At 43.6% G+C, this 18,374-nt stretch overlaps 2 protein-coding genes across 6 annotated transcripts in view; one reads left to right on the top strand and one right to left on the bottom strand.

Moving 5' to 3' along the window:
* The window catches only part of LOC148517666 (cationic amino acid transporter 2-like), a 57,589-nt gene extending 54,387 nt beyond the window's left edge, over window positions 1-3,202 (top strand). For all 4 annotated transcript variants that reach the window (XM_088478339.1, XM_088478340.1, XM_088478341.1 and 1 more), the window contains 2 exons: window positions 2,591-2,699; window positions 2,808-3,202. In XM_088478339.1, coding sequence (XP_088334465.1) covers window positions 2,591-2,699; window positions 2,808-2,950 — 252 coding nt within the window. In that variant the 3' untranslated portion in view covers window positions 2,951-3,202. The remainder of the gene's footprint in view (window positions 1-2,590; window positions 2,700-2,807) is intronic.
* Window positions 3,203-10,162: 6,960 nt separating this feature from the next.
* Window positions 10,163-17,563, bottom strand: LOC148517665 (zona pellucida sperm-binding protein 4-like). 2 transcript variants are annotated; one of them, XM_088478337.1, is made up of 12 exons: window positions 17,322-17,563; window positions 16,187-16,308; window positions 13,716-13,809; window positions 12,915-13,070; window positions 12,576-12,763; window positions 11,971-12,068; window positions 11,752-11,879; window positions 11,109-11,298; window positions 10,874-11,024; window positions 10,706-10,784; window positions 10,455-10,559; window positions 10,163-10,327 (listed from the first exon to the last, which is right to left on the bottom strand). In XM_088478337.1, the coding sequence occupies exons 1-12, from the start codon at window positions 17,503-17,505 to the stop codon at window positions 10,191-10,193; spliced, it is 1,632 nt and encodes a 543-aa protein (XP_088334463.1). In that variant the 5' UTR covers window positions 17,506-17,563; the 3' UTR covers window positions 10,163-10,190. The 2 variants fall into 2 exon arrangements, with proteins under 2 accessions (XP_088334463.1, XP_088334462.1); XM_088478336.1 differs by having other exon boundaries at window positions 12,915-13,073; window positions 17,322-17,561.
* Between the last annotated feature and the right edge of the window lie 811 nt (window positions 17,564-18,374).

Genomic DNA, 18,374 nt, shown 5'->3' with positions numbered 1-18,374 from the left:
GCTGAGCTGCAGTTTGTAAACCTGTAATAACAGTCAGCAGCAACTGCAGGCATGATACTGTCCACTGCACCCTCTCTAGTCTGCAAACTCGTATGTGCTCCCTGGCCTGCATCATCCAGGTAAGTGGCTGCAGATTTGGGCACCTGGCCGGGGCTGGCACGTGGCTATTGACACCTTCCTGTGCCTACTTTGAATAGGTTCTGGTGCTGTGTGTAGGGGGAACTTCATGTGTCTGATTGCCTATAGAATTCTATGTGCTTCTCTCCACAGAAATCCCCGCAGAGGGATCCCTCTGATCCCTCCTCCCCCCTGCATGGCTGCATTGGATGTTGGTCATAAACCCAAAAGTCATAACTTTGCATGGGACAGCGCTTATCGGAAGACTTGTCCTGTGCATAAGCATACGGTGTCTATAACTGCTGCTATACATACGATAAGGGGTGGGATGTACATCCCACCTGCAGTGGCTAAATAAACATATATATATTATTAGCTTTTTATTGGAGAGATAAGAAATATAGAAATTGGAATAATCCATGTGACTGCAAATTTAAAAATGTTTTTAAAAAAAACACAGGTAAAGGGGAGGAGTTGGGACCAGAAGGGGGAGGTGCCAGGACAGGAGAGAGGAGAAATCAGGATAAATGATTAAATCATCACCCCCTAAAAGAAAAGTCTAGATCCACCACTGGCTCCAGGTTATTGACATTTCAATTTCTCCCAGGACCTACAATGCAACATCTAATAAAACAGAATACGCAGTAACATAGTCTATGCTGGCCCCTGTACACCAGTCATTGTCCCTTTGGAGGGGAAACGTTCCATATCCCATCACATGGGATTCCATCGGTCAGAATGCCGATGCTGGTGTCCCAACAGCTGTCAGAATCACAACAACAGCATCCTGACTACCGGAATCCCGAAGGTAAGTAGCTGGGTTAGGGGTTAGGGTTAGGCACTAAAGGGGGTGAGTTAGGTTTAGGCAGTAGGGGGGGTAAGTTAGGTTAGGGGTTAGGCTAGTATAGTTACATGTAAACATCGGGATTCAAACCTGGTCGGGATATCGGTGTCGGGATTCTGACTGCTGGGATCCTGAGCGCCGGCATCCCGTACCCGTCCCCTTTGAAGTCTGTAAGAACAAACTTTGTAAGAGATAATAGAAGGTAAAGATCAAGCTGATGTTTAACCCATTGCAACCATGTATATTACATATTCCCTAGGCTGCTCACCAGTCAGATATCAGGGGGGCTTTACTTAGGCAAGCCCATATCCTGAGTCCCCCTGATATTTCCATAACTCCACTTCAAAATAATGACAGCCTGACTGCGCCCACAGGCAGAGTAATGCGTTTTTTAATAAAAATAAATGTACTGCGCCTCCCGTCCCCGCAGCACTCATGGTCACCTTCAGCAGTGTGCTCACTTTCCCAGCAGCATTTTTAATCTGGCGCCGGACGAGGAGACCGGCAGCCAATTAGAGGCGACCACATGGTCGCCTCTAATTGGCTGCTGGTTCACGAGCCGTGAGTGGCTCACGGCCTGCGGCTGACTCAAAATGCAAATTCCACCAGGGAAGGAAGCGCTGCGTGTCTGTGCTAGGTGACTGAGTGTTGCGGGGAGTGGAGACGCGGCGTTGTGCCAAATTTAAACAGACGGCAATGGGACAGTGATAGTCCCAGTGCTGGGTGCCGAAGTGAAGTGCCGGTATGACATACCGGCACACTTTGAGCACTGGTTATACAAAAATGATTAAACAGCCATCTGACTTTTGAGTGACTTCTGCTACCAAGAAGTTTGAAACAAAAGTCAGGCAGATGTGTAGTACCCAGTATAGAGATGCAAAATGGGCCTGCAGGGTCTACTGACCATGGATACGTGGCTGCCATTGCTGGGGAGGTTTCCGAAAGATGGCGTTAGTTGCGGGTTCCAAACTCCGGAAGGTAAAGCTGATGGCTTTGCATCCCCCATAAAAAGCTATAGGCGTTGTGGCTGCTTTTGGAAATAGTGACTGCAGCAGATACCAGAAATATATGTTGCGGTCCATCCTTCTTACCTTGAGGTGATACTTAATAGTGCTGGTATCCACCAAAAACTGGTGTGTTCTGGGGATATTCCACAACTATTAAATGATAAATAGGCCCGTTAGTTGTGACGCCACCAGCAGGGAGCCAGGAGAGGACAGATACGCCAAGTAGGGGATCAGGAAAAGGTAGGCTGATCATGACCTTGAAGCACATCTTTAAAAAATATTTCAGCAGCTTCAAAATGATCCGGCCCACCGGGAAAACTCCCAGTGAGGTCAATGGCCATTCCGCCCTGGTGTTCAACTGCAGGTTTGACAGCAAATCCAAACATAACTGCTCTGTGAGATGATAGTTTTGCACGGCCAAAATTACCGACTTAGCATTTTTACAACATGGGCAAATTATGGGGACTTCCAGGATTGTGCTATCATCCGTATGTTAGAAGGCTTTATGTGTAGATTATGAAAGTGGACATTTAACGTACAAGTCTCAAAATTCTTTTTGCATAACTATGATGACCATCTTCTGCCATAAAAAAATGTTCTTCTATAATTGTCCTCTTTGTAGGTCCCATGTTTGCCATTGCTACCGGTCCTCAGCATCCTCGTTAATATTTACCTAATGGCTCAGTTGAGTCTAGACACGTGGCTGCGTTACGCCATCTGGATGGTACTTGGTAAGTTCTCCATTTGATAACAAAATGCTGTCAACAATCACCAATTTGATACAACTTTTTTTTCTTTCAATACTAGAACAAAGTGCTGTATGTTTTTATCTCTTGCAGGTTTCATTATATATTTTGGCTACGGCATCCGCCACAGCGTCGAGAGGTTGAACAAGCCGACTACAGTGATCCAAGAAATGGAAGCCACTGCTGAGGACATGGGATCAAAATCACAGTTCTTTGATGTTCAACTTGGTCAATAAATGATGACAACAATTCTTAACAGACAAGCACAACTCACTGACTGCAAACATTTTTTCTTATAAATAAAGTTCACTTTACCAGTAACTTACTCCTGTGTGCAAGCAATGCTTAATAATGTCACCCGTGAATGGCCACCACGAAGTTTTGTTATCAACTGATATATACAGTGACTTAACATTGCGGAATTGGTCCCTCCTTCTGGTGGATGATATAGATAGATAATACCCTATGCACATGATAAATAGGTGCATTTATCAGACACAAGATTGATTTTTATGTATGTATATGTCTTTCTTGATTTACCTTTTAAGATTGCATAGTGTGCTTATTAAATTATCTTTTTTACACTTTAAGGGTCACTCACAACAGTCTTTTAATAGGGTATTTCACATGCACATTACAATTGGTATAATTGATGGTTTAATTGTTATTTATGCGCCATTTAGACTAATACATTAGGTTTCCTTTTTAGTCAGTCACTACACTATTCTACATAAGTGGGTGATCTAATGTGTGTGTTTATATGTATATAATCATATATATATATATATATATATATATATATATATACATATACACATACAATTCTCTACAGGACCAGACCTTTTTGCATTTATTTTAGGAGAGGTGCCTGTGCTGACAGGTGGATGCAGGGAGGCATAAGAGTGATTCATTCTGGCCCATGCCTAAGCCCAGAGTTACAGGGGGCACCCGCTCTAGTCCTATGCCACGAGGGTGTGGAGAACTCTCCTCAGCCACCCCCTATGCTGTCCCTGTGCTACCGGCCCTGACCCAGAGGTGGGTGAGTCCTCCCATGGGGATATACTCATGAACAGCATGCTCATAGGGAGCGGTGATTTTGACTCACATGTCATAACTGGCAACGAGGATAAACTTTTCATCACTCACACTAATCTACCTTACTCACAGTCACCATGGCTGACATGCTGGCATCCATTCCTCAGTTTCTGCATGTTGATGCTCCTAATGCTGCAGAATTACGGAGACAATGGTTTGCATGGTTTGATCATTTTATTGAAGCTGTGGGGGTAACTACTGGGAGCAAAAACAAAAGCATGCGTGTTATCAGTGCTGGCCCCAAGACTTATGAACTTTATGATACTACAGTATGCCAGAGGCAGACACCAGGGACTATACCAAATGCAGGGACTCTTTGACTGCCTATTTTGCTCCATTAGGGTAAACTGTGCTCTGGGAACTGTTGGACTAGGTCCACAATCTGTGGCAGCACCCAACAAAGAGGGCTCCACCTCTTTTAGACAATGGATTAATATAGATATAGACAGGGCTGCCATCAGAAATTGTGGGGCCCGGGATGGTCAAAATAGGCAGGGTCCACCCCTCAACCGTCACAAACCCCCCACCCTCTCCTGCTACCTTACCTCTAATAAATATATATATATATATATATATATATATATTCTGTGCATGTTTTAGTTAAGACAGGCAGCAGGAGACCCACAGTCTAAGGCAATGCTTCCTAGAGGTCCTCACACTCTTTAACTTACCTTACCTCACTGGCTCCATCCTTCTTCTGTCATTGTCTCACTCTCCATGCTCCGGGCAGCTCCTCAGACTCCTCAGTCCTCACACCACCCGCCTGTAGCAGCTTCTCTGTAATTCTGCTGGGCCCGGCTGGGTCACGATGAGAAGTGATTCACAAGTCACTTACTCATTGTGTCTAATGTGCAGTGGTGGTGGTGGCGGCGGCAGGGTTAGGGGTATAGTAGTGGGCACAGCCGGGCTTTTCACTGTGCCACTTGCGGCCAGGGGGTCAGTAGCAGGCGGCCAGTATGTAGCAGGCACCGGGCAGGCCCTCCTTATGTCTGGGCCCGGGACTCCAGTACCGGCAGTCCCCCTGATGGCAGCAGTGGCAAACACAGGATTTCTAGAGAGGGGGGGGGGGGGGGGTTTCCAAATGCTTGATTTTAGAGCGAGTGTGGCCTGTCCATGAAGAGGCAAAACGCTGACAAGCCTGCGTTTTTCCGACCGCCCCCCAGTCACCACATCTAAAACACTTACTTCCTGTCAATCACACTGCAATGGGCCTGTGTCATATCTGCGACCCCAGTGGTGCCTTCGCACATTGCGATGCATTTGCAGAACATGAAAATTGTCCATCTGCAATCCTTGCTGAATCAGGCCCACTGTTCCTTTATAGGACTATAGCGCCGTACATTCAATATCAGGCTTAGGCTACTTACCGCTCCTTACGGCATCTTAATTTTTGGGGGGCTTCTGGCATCGGGAAATAAAATGGCGGCAATTCAGCCGCCAGGATATATGCTTTTTTAAAATAAGTTTTATTTGCCGGATCACAGTGCATAACACAGATCATAGTAATCAAAAACACATTTTTACAAATACCTGTCAAAAAGACCAGATCTGATTCTCAGTAGAGAGAGGGGAATTCAATTAGAGGCGAAAAGCCATATTCGCCTGTTTTTTTGTGAAAAATTCACCTAAAAAAAAATTTGCCAAATTCAATTCCAGGACAATTTCGCCTAAGTGGAAACAATTCTCCAAAAATGATTCTCCAATCAATAGCTGGTGAAGAAAAATGCAAAATCTTTATTTTGGGGTGCAAATGTGGGGAAACTCAGACCACTTGGGACAGCCCCCCAAAAGGACAAATCTGCAAAAAAAAAAAACAGAAACAAAAACCTAACACCCCAAAAAAGACATGTCATTTTTGGGGTGAAAATCTTTAAAAGTGGGGGGGATAAACATTAAAAGTAGCGAGAGACTTCTCAGGGGTCCCCAAGTATGGGTCAGGTGTTTTTGGGATTGCAGGTGCATGCAGCAGGTGGATTTTTCAAATTTTTTAAAAGTTCACTTTAGAGACATATAAAAACATGCTAGCACCCACTTTCAAGCACCCCAAATTTGACAGGACTACTTATTTTCTCCAAAAAATACAGCTTTATGCCATTCTTCACCACTTTTACAAAGACGCTAATAACAAGCAATTTACAAAACTTAAGTACGCAAAATAGTCTTATTAGGGCTATTAGGACACATCTATATTGATTTCTTATGTTAGTGCATCTTTTTCTGGGGTACAGACTGATTTCCCCAAATCTTTCAGTACTTTTCGCCTGTTCCGCATTCGCCTATTTCCGTTTTCGCCTGTTTTGCAATTGAATTAGGCAAAAAGCGGGGACGAGCACAGAATAAATTCGCCTCTGAAACAGGCAAATAAAGCGAACAGGAGAAAACTTCACCTCTAATTGAATATGGCTCAGAAAGAAAAAAAAAAAAAAGGGAAGATAGCAAAGAAAAGAAGGGGAGGGGGGCGGAGTACCCAGGGTGGGTCGCCAGACTAAAAAAAAAAATTAATGACCGCACATACATGTGCAGACAGATGGCTTTTACAGAGCAAAAGGAGAGGGGGAAGATTAAGAGGCTAACAGGCTCCATATTTTATCAAAAGATTTAGTAGAATGGTTAATGATGATTGTTATATATATTCCATACAATAAACATACCAGATGCGAGATAGAATAGATTGCATAGAGGGGAAGTGAAGCTTCTTCCAATCCGAGGCTGACATTTTGTTGCATTAACAAACTGAGGCATCAATTTATTTTTGGTGCCTGGTTAGCATAGGAAGATCTAAAGGGAAAAGAATATATTTAAAATCATAAGGGATAGGTATATTGAGTAAATGGTGTATCAGGCCAATAACTTCCTTCCAAAGACAGCCGCCAGGATTTCATACCCAACCCATAGCTTCCGTATACCCTCTAATTTTGCTCCTGGAGAAGTGGCTGTGTACCAGTCTCTTTAATGTTTGGGAATCAAAACTGCGTTCAGTATAAATCTCCAATTTCAGCCCTAAACATGCAACTGTTCACATCAAGGTGAGACCTTCAAATTGAAGGACGCTCCAAATGTAGATTGATTCATCAGGGAAGTGTTTAAAGAAAAAAAAACAAAAAACCCATTAATAGATCTGTGAACCAGGGCCACCATCAGTGTGGCGGTGGGGTGGGAGGACTGCTGGTACTGTAGTCCCAGGCACAAGGTGGGGCCTTCTACATACTGCCTGCCCACTACTGGGGGGGGCACTGCCTATTTTGACCGTCCCAGGCCCCACAATCTCTGATGGCAGCCCTGTTGACAGATTATTGTTCAAATACAATTATAGGCACTGACCATTGATACATCTGCCTGCCCAATTCACTATCCAACAGGTCTGGATATTTCCTGTATTGGGAGTACCCACTCAGGGGCGCCGAGAGGCGGGGGGGGGGGGGGGAGCAGGTACAGATTACCGGGGCCCGGTGCCGCTCCCCCCCCTCACAGCAGCCCAGCACACAATGTGTGCTGAGCTGCAGTTGGAGACTGCTCGTGGCTGCCTATTACCGGGGCCCGCCACGGCTCTTGGTGGGCCTGTACCCGCTCACCCCTTTCTTTAATCTGAACTGCTGATTAGGATATTGGGAACCTAGTGTAGCCACCAATACGTGGAAGTGTATTATTAATGTACTGTATAGGTGCATACACACTTTTTTTTTGAACGATTTAACGACGTTGTTATCGTTCAGTTTCTCAGTTAGAACAATGAACGATCATTAATGCACATTCCCGTTTGCAGTTCATTCTGACCGACCAACTGAACGATTTTCATTAAGGGAAGTTCAGAAAATCGTTAATTACACTTTAAAAAAAATAGTTCATAAAATCATTGGTAGCAAAATCGTTGTGTGTATGCAGCTTATAAGATTACTGAGTGTTAATCATTAATACCCCTTTTACACCGGAGCTAAAACCCGGGTTATTGAAGGGTTAACCTGGGCAGCTCCCTGGTGTAAAAGGGGAGAGGGTTGGATCGCCGGGTCGAGTGACCCAGCAATCCAACCCAGGTAACTAGCAGGGTTTAACATGGGTGTAACCTGTGAAACCCTGCTATGTGAACGGCGCGCTCCGAGTCACGATGACCTGGAGTGTGCTGCAAGCCGGCCGATTGGTCCGGCTTCAGTGGAGCTTGAGATGTCGTCATCTCCAAGCGTCCACTTTCACGCCGGGTCTATGCAGACGCGGCACCGACTCGGGAATATCCCTGAGCGCTCGCAAGCGGGTCGATGTTGGCCAAGTGCACATGACAGAGGCAGCTCCGATGTGCGCATGCGTGAGACCCGAACGATGGCCAAGCCGTCGCTATGGGTCTCACACCAAAGGGGGTGTGCTGTCGATGGTGAGTGACAGCACGCCCCCTTTGGTGGGTGTGGCTGCCCAGACAGAGGCGTTCCCATGGGAACACCTACCGTCTGGGGCCGGCCCCACTGGCATCACAAGTGGGGTCAGTGGGAGTGCTTTTGGCTCTGATAGAGCCAAAAGCACTCCAGGGCTTGCGGCAACGAGACCCTACCGCAATGGTCTCGTCGCAAGCACGATGGTCTTGACCATCGCGACCATCTTTTTGGCCACTCGCTATAGCTGTGGGTGGTCGCCCACAGCTATGCGAGCGGCCGGGAGGCCGCTCTAAAAACTAAGAGGGACGGCTCTATCAGAGCGTCCGGCTCTGAATCAGGGCCTCTGTTCCAACTCCGGGTTAGACCTGGAATTTTGGTAGAAAAGGGGTAGAAGATATCCAACTCCTAACCTATTGAGTTGTGTTTAATAGAACTGCCAATGAAGCATTTGATGAATTTAATGAGTACAATTCAACTATTGAGAGGAGGAGAGCGATTATACACACTACAGCATTCAGTTTGCAACTATGGCCATCTAGTGCAAGCACATGTGTATTGCAGCTGTTAGCTGTAACCTCAAACCTGCAGTGAGGCTAATTATGCCTTTCCTACAGGCAGCAAGAATGATTTTTCTTGGAGGGTTCAGCAACACTTGGTACATTGCATCTGTTTAAATGGTGATGCTCAAGAACATAATGTGATCTGTTGGCTTCTAGCAAAGGCAATTTTCATGAGCAACGCTGCATGTCATCTGGCTGATGCAACTGCCATTGCTGTGACATGCTAGTGTAGGTGGGCTTTACTCATGCCCATGGGACTCTTAAGTACACACACACACACTTTAAAGCCTAGTTAATCTAATTCAGAACTCTAACTCAGATTTCCAGTTTGAGCATCATGCGGTGCAGCCATGAGATTCAAGCAGAATGGCACAGTAACAATCATGACAGATAAAGGAGATATGGCTGGAAGCCATGCAAGACTCCCCCACAGAGAACCTCCCAGAAAGTTCTCCATGTTAAAAAGGAGGTACAAAAAACCCCACCATGTTTGAATTTTAAGGCTGCGTCCATCAATGCCTTAAGCCATCCCTGTAACCATCATGTGCAAACCCCTTATATAGTAAGCCCTCAGCATCGCCAGGTCTCTGGGCACGTTAGATCATAGCTTCAGCCAAGGGTGCCACACACCCGTTTAGTCATAAGGGCAGATGACTGCACAGATGCTTTGCACACGCTCATTTTCTGAGCATAGTGAAAATTCACACAATATATGCTAGATAAACAGGTGCACATTCAACATATCAGCACCATAGGTCATATGGAATAGAAGATTGATCATAACTTAATGATCCATCCAATGTTCAAAGCAACATCTGTAATTTTACTATTCCATGTGTGAGCTGCCCTAGAAAGTGTAACTGTACAGATGCACCTAGTTACATTGATGCTGACCGCACCAGAAACATGTGCACTATGCAATGCCCCGCGCCTGCATACGATACATACCATGGAAGTGCAATTGCAGTGGGCATCTCATACCATGTGTGGCATGATTTGCCACACCAGCGGCAAGGATGTAGCTGTGCATATCTGTAGCTTGGGCTGAATATACCAGAAGTGTTTAATACCTCAGGTCACCTGTGTACTTTGAGAGGACAAGAGGCTGGACATTTGCCATCTGCCTGCAATGCTGAACCAGCCAGGCAAGTTATATATCAATAGAAGATCAGGGGGAAAGTACAGGTCCTGCAATCATCTATTTAATCCGCTCCTGGTGTCAGTTCTAAGAAGCAAAAGTATCTTTCAGAGACATCCAATTTTTGTGCTGGCGACCTCAGTCACCTCAAAAGTGCCCCACAGGAGCCAGCAGCCTTAGGCAGGCAGCTGCCTAAGGGTAGCCCTGGCCCTCAGACATTGTGCTCAAAGCTTGAGGGATATCCTGTTGTCTTCCTTTGGTCACCTGCCCTAGCTAAAATTAGACAGACATTAGTTCTTTGAAAGTCAGTTTATTTAACAGCTTACAGTCTGCTTTTTGCAGCTTGATGCCTAAGGTAAAACCATACAGCCAAAATTATTCCAGTCACACAGGCAACTACTCCAGCAGCAGCTGTTGCTCGGACCAAGTCCATAGTAGAGTATTCAGATTGAAGATGACCTAGACACAATGAAGAGCATAATATAGAAAAAGTTTTCACACAGCTACCAAGTTACTGTACAGCACTAGGTGTAAACTAGAAGTATAATGTGGCATCTCAGTGTGTAATGAACAATAAGGCATTCACCTTCCAGTTTAATTCCTTCTTCCTCAATGGGCATGAATCTGACTGGTCCATTTGAAGTCACCATGTTCTTTAGGGGCTCCAGTGCATGACGTTTATGCAGTCTCCCTGAGAAGAAAGGACAGTTAGCTTTTATGCTGTGGTCATGCATCCAGTAATGCTGGCTGTGCCAATACCAAGAACCATGGCGATTTTGTTCCAGTGTATATGTTCTGTTTGATATGTACATACTAGAGCACAGCCACAATACTCACGTTTCCTCATATTACAGTCTACAATGCAGTCATCTGCGGCAGACGGGACACAAACTGAAGCACTGCAGTGGAAGTATACCTGTGGGTACAATTACATTTTGTTTAAGTTAAGGCATTCACTGGTTACTTCTACACAGGAGAGCATTAGGTTAGCACACTGCAGTTTACCAGTCCATCAAGGGCAATTTTGGTGGTTGCGTCCACAAATGTGAAGGTGCTGATGATAAAGCGACTGTAGTGCTTTGGGAAAGGGAGGTTTGCTGTGGGACCCTGAACAGAAACCAGCTGAGTAATGTAGTTGTCTCCATCGAAAGGACAGCTGAAAAAAAGAAAGGCCCAAGTTAAATGCACAAGCTGCATGAGTAGTTCAGTTGTAGCAGTGTTTGTGCCACTGGCTTACTACCTGGTCAACAAGATGGGCCATTGGGGGCTGCGAGTGGAATCCTCAGAATTAGTGGCCCAGCAGTCGTTTAAGATCAGGTGGAGGCTTGGGTCAGTTCGGTGCAGAAGGTGGACCTCCAAGTAGACTGGCTCTCTAAGGACTTTGACCACAGGGTACTCCCCTTCAGAATAATAGGATTTATAATCCATATCTGCAAGGAAAGGATAAAACCATTAGTTTATGGTGCACCAACACTGTCCAAACTAGCAGCTGTATGTGAATAAACAGGTTTAAATACTACATTAAGTGTTCTTCAGTGTTTTAAGGTGTAATTCGACATGGGGGGGCAGCAAACCTTCACTGCCATAGCTACCAGCTTGGGGCAGGGGGAAATCATTGTGGCATATGAGGCACTTTCAGTGCTGGGAGTACATAGGGGCCCCCACAAACCTGAACAGCAATGAAATGGACAAGTTTAATATAGCAACTGACCAGCTTTTACAATTTTATAGAACATGCTAAACACTAGCTAGCTGCCGATTTGTTACTTCTCTGCTCTTTAGGTTTTAAAATTTTTTCGCCCTTACACTAAAGAGGATTTTGACAGTTTGTGAAGACATTTAAAACCCAATAGGCACCATGGTCCATGGCTAGATCTAGTCACCTCTGGCTATAGTCATTTCCAGATAGAGTGGCCCAGATGTCGTCACAGGTAGAGGTGGTGGCAGCGTAGATACATGAACCTGCACAGGTACAACACCATGATAGTTATAGCTGCAGCGGACAGTCACCCTGAAGAGAGCAAATAAATTATATACTGGTGTTTAGCACAACAATACCAAATGACTACATGTGAAATAATTGCAAGGTTTATTTTGCTTACCTCATAGTACTGTCTCGTGTAATGGAAGATTCTTGCCATGAGACTGTGCTCCTTACAGCTTCAATAGTATTCTCATAGGTCATTGAGCCATCTTCCCCCTGTGATTAAACATAAAACCATTTACTCTGTTGCAATACATGGCAACATACAAATGCAACAAAGTGTCTGACAAGCCATCACTGTTCATAGGTTAAAAACACTGAATAGAGATACAGATCTCTCCTTGGTATGCGATGCAGAACACACTGGCCTACGATTTTGCCCACTGTCAGACTGGGGCATGAAAGGCCCAACAGGGAATGCAATAGAAGGGTCCCCAAGCTAAAGGGTGTGGCCAACCACCACAAGGACTTGGCCAACCATTAGAGAGGACATGCAAAGAACAGCACCCCTTTATAATTGAGACAGGGGTGTCAGGACCATCCACTTTCATTGGCAGGAGGGATAATCTTAGTTTCCATAGAAACAAACCTAGCAAGTTCATCCATTATCCTGATCTACAAAGTTACCGATCCCTAGAGTAGGGGGCGGGCACCAGAAGCATTGGGGCAGACCAGGAATTTTCCCTGTACCCCTGTGGGTCAGTCAGATCTTGTTTTTCCTACCTGATTCCTGCCACCACAAGATAAGGGGAAACTGAATATCACGAAGGAGTTACTCTTGGTCACCAGCAACCCTCGGCAAGAAGAGTCCAAGCCAGCCACTTTGACTGAATCCAGGATGAGAGATGGCACAGTCAGATCTTTAGAAACTGCGACCACCATGTAGTTGTCACCTGTGCATCTTGTTGTCACTGTAGGGAAGAGAAGTCTGCTTATCTTAGTGGCCATTAGGGATCATTAGTGCCCCCCCCAATTGAAGATTTAGATTTAGCCACGCTGTTACAAGGCTAGTTCTGCCAACAAAGCCACCATCTTTAGGTTTGACAAGTAAAAGGTACTTACATTTGTTCCCATAGTAACAAGGCATTGTAGAAGGAGTTGGTGAATAGCAGCATCCAAATTCCTCACAGAGTTCTCCTGATACGGGCTCATCAGCACAGGATAGACGGTCTGCTTGTGCAATAGTAGAACACACACTTGGGCTGGGAGCATCCATGGCTACTGTATGGACAAGATAATTTAGACTGTTTTTGGTCTTAGAAACAACCATTTAATGGTTTAAAAATATTGGTTGCTGCCAGTGTTTAACTTTTAAGCCGCATATTAAAGTCAGATTTACACACATTTTAGTCATTTTGTAGGTGGTGCAATGTTTGACATTAGTCTCTAGTAAATTAGTAATCAGTGTCTCAGCGATGTCTCACTTCCCAGTGACTCAAAAGACTACATTCTCATGATGCATCCCACAAGATGGCTGCCTTCATTATAAATCAACAGGTGTACTTTAAGCACCATAATCAGACACCAAGAAAAAAAAAAATTACATATTAAATCTTTATAAGATTATTGGAATGCTTATTGGGCTATCCAAGTGGCAGCCTAGGTAGATCCTAGTTGTCCAAACAAAGTTCTCCTTATTAAAATTGTAGATAACTGGCTTGCAAACCTCTGGTATGAATATATGACGGCATAAGATGGTACAAAGCTAGGTCAGTCCCATTAGGAGTCTGGGCACCCAGACAGATTCTATTGCAAGTTCAGTGCTGCAAAGATTAGTTTGAGATAACTACTGTATTTGACTTGTCTATAGAATGGCTGGTTAAGACAATGTTAATTTTACAAGGAATATGAAGGACAAGTTACCAGTCATAACCGGACACTTTTTTGCCACCTTGTATTGATTAACAGCTCTGTTTACGATCTCTTCCAGAAGCAGAGTCATCACATGGTCTCCATCCTGTGAATACAAAGGAACAATATGCAGAGAAGCTGTAATGATTCTGTATAAACGAGTATGTATTACAAGCTGAAGTACCCGGCATTGCCTGGGTCTAAATCTTTGAGTTATTAAGTTAGGCCTCCCAGACCAATTGCCACCCCTCTGCAGTTTTCATCCAAATTCATCCCAGAACAGGCTCCCCAGTTCAAAGTTCTATCCAGCGTACACCAATGGTAGGTCCAACTCTAACCCCCTAAAATCTGGCCAGGATCCAACTGGACCACCTCGCATTGGTTTCATCCCAATCAGTATAGGGGTGCCTGAACGCATAACTGGACAGACAAACAGAGCAATAAGTTTTATATAGAAAATTTAGTTCGGAAATTACTTAGTTTAGCCTGTAGCAGAGATGCCCATAAGCTTTGTTCCATTAATCCTTTATACATGGGTACCCAATAGGATGTTTGTTTTCAACCATAAGAATTAGGGAACAAAGCAACAGATTTTAGGTTGTACACATCTGCCTGGTACGAGAGGGACATGTCCAATCTTTGGTTTATGGTTTTCAAAAAAAAAGATTTGATTTTGTTTTGATCACATAATGTACATTGGAAATCTGAAGTACCCTTAGAATTGTAGCAGTTCAGGAAAGGGACAAGTCCACCCTGGTCATACTGCAAATACCCTGTAGCTACTGTTTCATTGTAGAATTTAATTAGCCACGATTGTGCAAAAAAACTTTGGCCATTCATCTCACTTATGTTAAAAAAATTAACATGTAATTGGCCCAAATATGTCAATTAAAAACTCCACCCCCCAATTGGTCATTTAGGGGGATGTCTAAGAGGTTCTGCAACAAGTCATAAAATTTTTCACTTAAAATAGGGGTTTCTGTCACCTGCTCTGGTGGTGGAGAAAACTTTGCCATTTTTGGCTATGGAGAATTCGCAGATTCAAAAACTGCGGCTAGTAGGATTGCTGGACAAGTATAAATCTTATTATAAAATTTGATGAAAAGTGGCTTATCGCAGTTAATTGAATTCGGGTCTTGTTTTGTTAAACATTCAGGTCAATTTCATATGTACAGAGGGAGCCGTGATGTGGCATATGGTCAATGCATTTTCTTTTACAGATACAAAGGAAGAAGGACACAGGATAGATGCGGTATGGCCACCCAGTACTACAGAGTACAATTTGGGTAACAGGAGTTAATATAAATCTACCTCTGACGCAAAGTTGGATTAAAAGGAAGAATGAGAGGCCTATTTCAGGAGGCTGGGAAAGCCCGAAGGGGCAAGGTCAGAGCCCACATACAAGTCAAGTGAAAAGGATTGGTGCTCGTTCAGATGCACCAAGGAACATCTGGACTGCACTTCTAAGTTACTAGTGTAGTGGGAACTATGCGTGCAAGCTCACTGATGAGATGCTAACTGTATAGCAGGAGTCAGAGGGAGACTGAAATTGCTGGATTGAAAGGCCAACTCATCAGCCACTAGTCAGGTCCAACTGTACAGATGTCAATATGATAATGGGCCATATTCAATTAGCATCGAAAAGCAGTTTTCGGCAAAAAAGTTACACCAGTGACGTCAATTCGCCATGCAAAACGTTTCCTCCGTATTAATTTCTGGATACTTTTCGCCGGTGTGGAAATGGCAATAAAGTTTTGCCTATGAATAGCAGTCAAAAAAAGTGCAGAATTGGGGTGAAAAGTTGCAGGAACCCCCCCCCTGCAATCTTAGGACAGTCCCCCAAAGGTAAACTGCATCAAAAATAGTTTAATACTTTAGGTCACCCCAAAAGAGTAGTTTCATTTTTAGGGTAGAAAAAGGTCCAAGGTTGGGGGACAAGCTTAAAAACTAGCAAAAGAGACTCCAGGTGGGTCCCCAGGTGTTTAAGCTTGCAGGTGGATTTCTTAAGTTTTTGTTTTTAAAAAAACAAACAAAAAAAAAAACTTCACTTTAGCAACTTTAAAATATGCTAGCACCCATTTTTGTGTACCCCAATTTTGCTGGGAGTAGTTATTTTCACAAAAAATAATGCTATTCTTCACCACTTATGCAGATGCTAAATAGCAGCTATTGAGATCATTTAAGTACCCCAAATACCTTCAGCAGGGCTATTCGGGGGTATCTATAGTGATCACCAATGTCAGTGCATCTTTTGGAGGGTGTCAGGCTGATTTTCCCAAATCTGACAGGACTTTTCATATGTTAGAGTTTTGCAGAGAGATTTTTGCAGATTTCTAATTGAATAGCGAGACAAGCGCGATATTTTCGCATGGAAAACCAGCGTTGTCTGCAAAAACACCGGCATGCGAAAAGTATGGGACTTTTTGTACCCAATTGAATATGCCCCTTAATCTCATTACTCATGAATGTCAGCATTCCCTTACCTCCTCTGTTACATAGCACCCATCATAAGCAGCACCAATGACCACAGATTCATTGGGTCTCTGCCCTACCCAGAAGCCACAAGCAGAGTTATTGTCAAGGCTGTGAGGCTCACCCTGAAAGTCTAAAGACAGAAAATAAAATATAAGCAGGCTCACCAGTTTCAGTAAACAAAATAGTTCTCCAATTTAATGATAGACATCCTGGTGTACAGAACATTCATAGTTAGGATGCACAGAACCTGTTACAGTCAATAACTGACCTCAACATGAACACTCCATGCTAAAATATACTGTGTCAGTTTTCAACTCAGGGGCAGAACATTACTACTGTATGTTTACTTTAGACAGAACACAAACAGGCTTAAGTTAGGTGAACAATCTTCCTATGGTACAGCCCTTAGAACTATCCAGGATCAGTTATACGAGAGGTTAACATTGGGAAAGCAGTTTAAGCAAGTTTTGTGCTCATACAGCACCATCATATTATGTTTAGGTTTACAGAGACCATTCATATCGGACATTAGAGCTTATAATCCAGGTTCTCCGCTACATGAAGAAATGGGCTCTCTTTGTTAGAAATCAATTCACCTACAGGGGTGTTTTTGTTTTGTTTTTTTTAATTTAAATCATAGGATGAATGCCAATAACACAGGGAGTAGCCATAATGGGACTGGGTGGGTGAATTCATATAGGTTTGTAAACCAGATCTGTGCAAGTTACAAGAGGGAACACCTGAACCTTTGATAGGTGACCCCACAAAGCAGAGGCAAGTACTGTAGTATATAATAAATGAATTATAAATAATGTATCAGCACAAGACAGTTCACTCTTAAACTAACCACTATTATTAATGTAGGTACCAGGGCTGATTTAACCCAATTCCACATCATATTGATTCAGTCTGATCACTGAATTAGAACCAGGCATTTTACCATGAAAATTGTTGTATAGAAATATTCCATGCAGTTTAGCAGAGTCAAGTTTTTTTTTTTTTTTACTACTACTGTACCATAATGCAAGTATTAAAGAGCCAAATGATGTTGGTATACTAGTTAGACATCTGTTTAGGCAGCTGAAAAGAGATCATGTACTACTACAAATTCACTATTGAAAGTGTCATTTTCCCTATACTTACCAAGCACACTGAGAGAAAAAGCAACACCTTCAACTGACAAAGGAAAGGCCAGCTCCATGCTACCAGCACCACAGTGGAGATGTGAGGAACTTTCCCATAGATCCTGTGTATTACACACCAGCCATTGTAAACTGCAGCTCCAGAACAATATCACTAACCCATAACCTACTCTGAACCAACCCATCTTGTCTGCACATCACCATAAGCTAACAAAGAGCAGGCCAGACATTTATTCCATGTGGTGGGAGCCATGATTGGTCAGCTGATAATGTGCCCTGAATGTTATTAAGGCTAAATATGCACAAGTTACATCTGTGTTCAATGGCTTCCTTGGGCTTCCATAATTTAACTCATTAATCACCACTATCCTGACAGTATCAGTAATGCTGTATAGCAGAGGTTCTCAAACTCGGTCCTCAGGACCCCATACAGGTCACGTTTCCCAGGTCACCCAGCAGGAGCACAGGTGTTTTCATTTCTCACTGACACATTTTAAAAGATCCACAGGTGGAGCTAATTATTTCTCTTGCGGTTCTGTGAGGAGACCTGGAAAACATGCACTGTTTGGGGTCCTGAGGACCGAGTTTGAGAACCTGTGCCCTAATGTACCATATCGATAACATCATGTTTTAAGAATTTCCTTAATAATGGATAGCAAATATCCCACACAGAGAATTACTCAAAGAGTGATCTGCTGGAGATACTTGAAAAAAAAAATAATGAAAAATTTAGTTATTTACCTACAGATATGTAATTTAAATGCACAAAATATTAACTAGATATCCAGAAGCTTGTGGTAAAGCAATCGAGGCACCCCCAAGAACAGAGGTTCTCAACTTCAGTCTCTAAGTACCCCCAGGTCATACTTTCAGTTTTTCTATTTTGATGTTAAATAGGTGGGATAATTGCACTGTACAGTACATTCTTAATACATTGTTAGAGAATTTTTAGCTAGATTAGGTTTTCAACTATTTCATTACCAGATCCGTCAGCTCAGCAGGAACATCAGTTACCAGAACTTAATTGTGCAGAAAATGACAGGTTTATATAACG

The sequence above is a fragment of the Taudactylus pleione genome, unplaced genomic scaffold (assembly GCF_031769625.1).
Source record: "Taudactylus pleione unplaced genomic scaffold, aTauple2 ptg000212l, whole genome shotgun sequence".
Classification (NCBI taxonomy): domain Eukaryota; kingdom Metazoa; phylum Chordata; class Amphibia; order Anura; family Myobatrachidae; genus Taudactylus; species Taudactylus pleione.
This window is presented reverse-complemented; position numbering and strand designations above follow the sequence as displayed.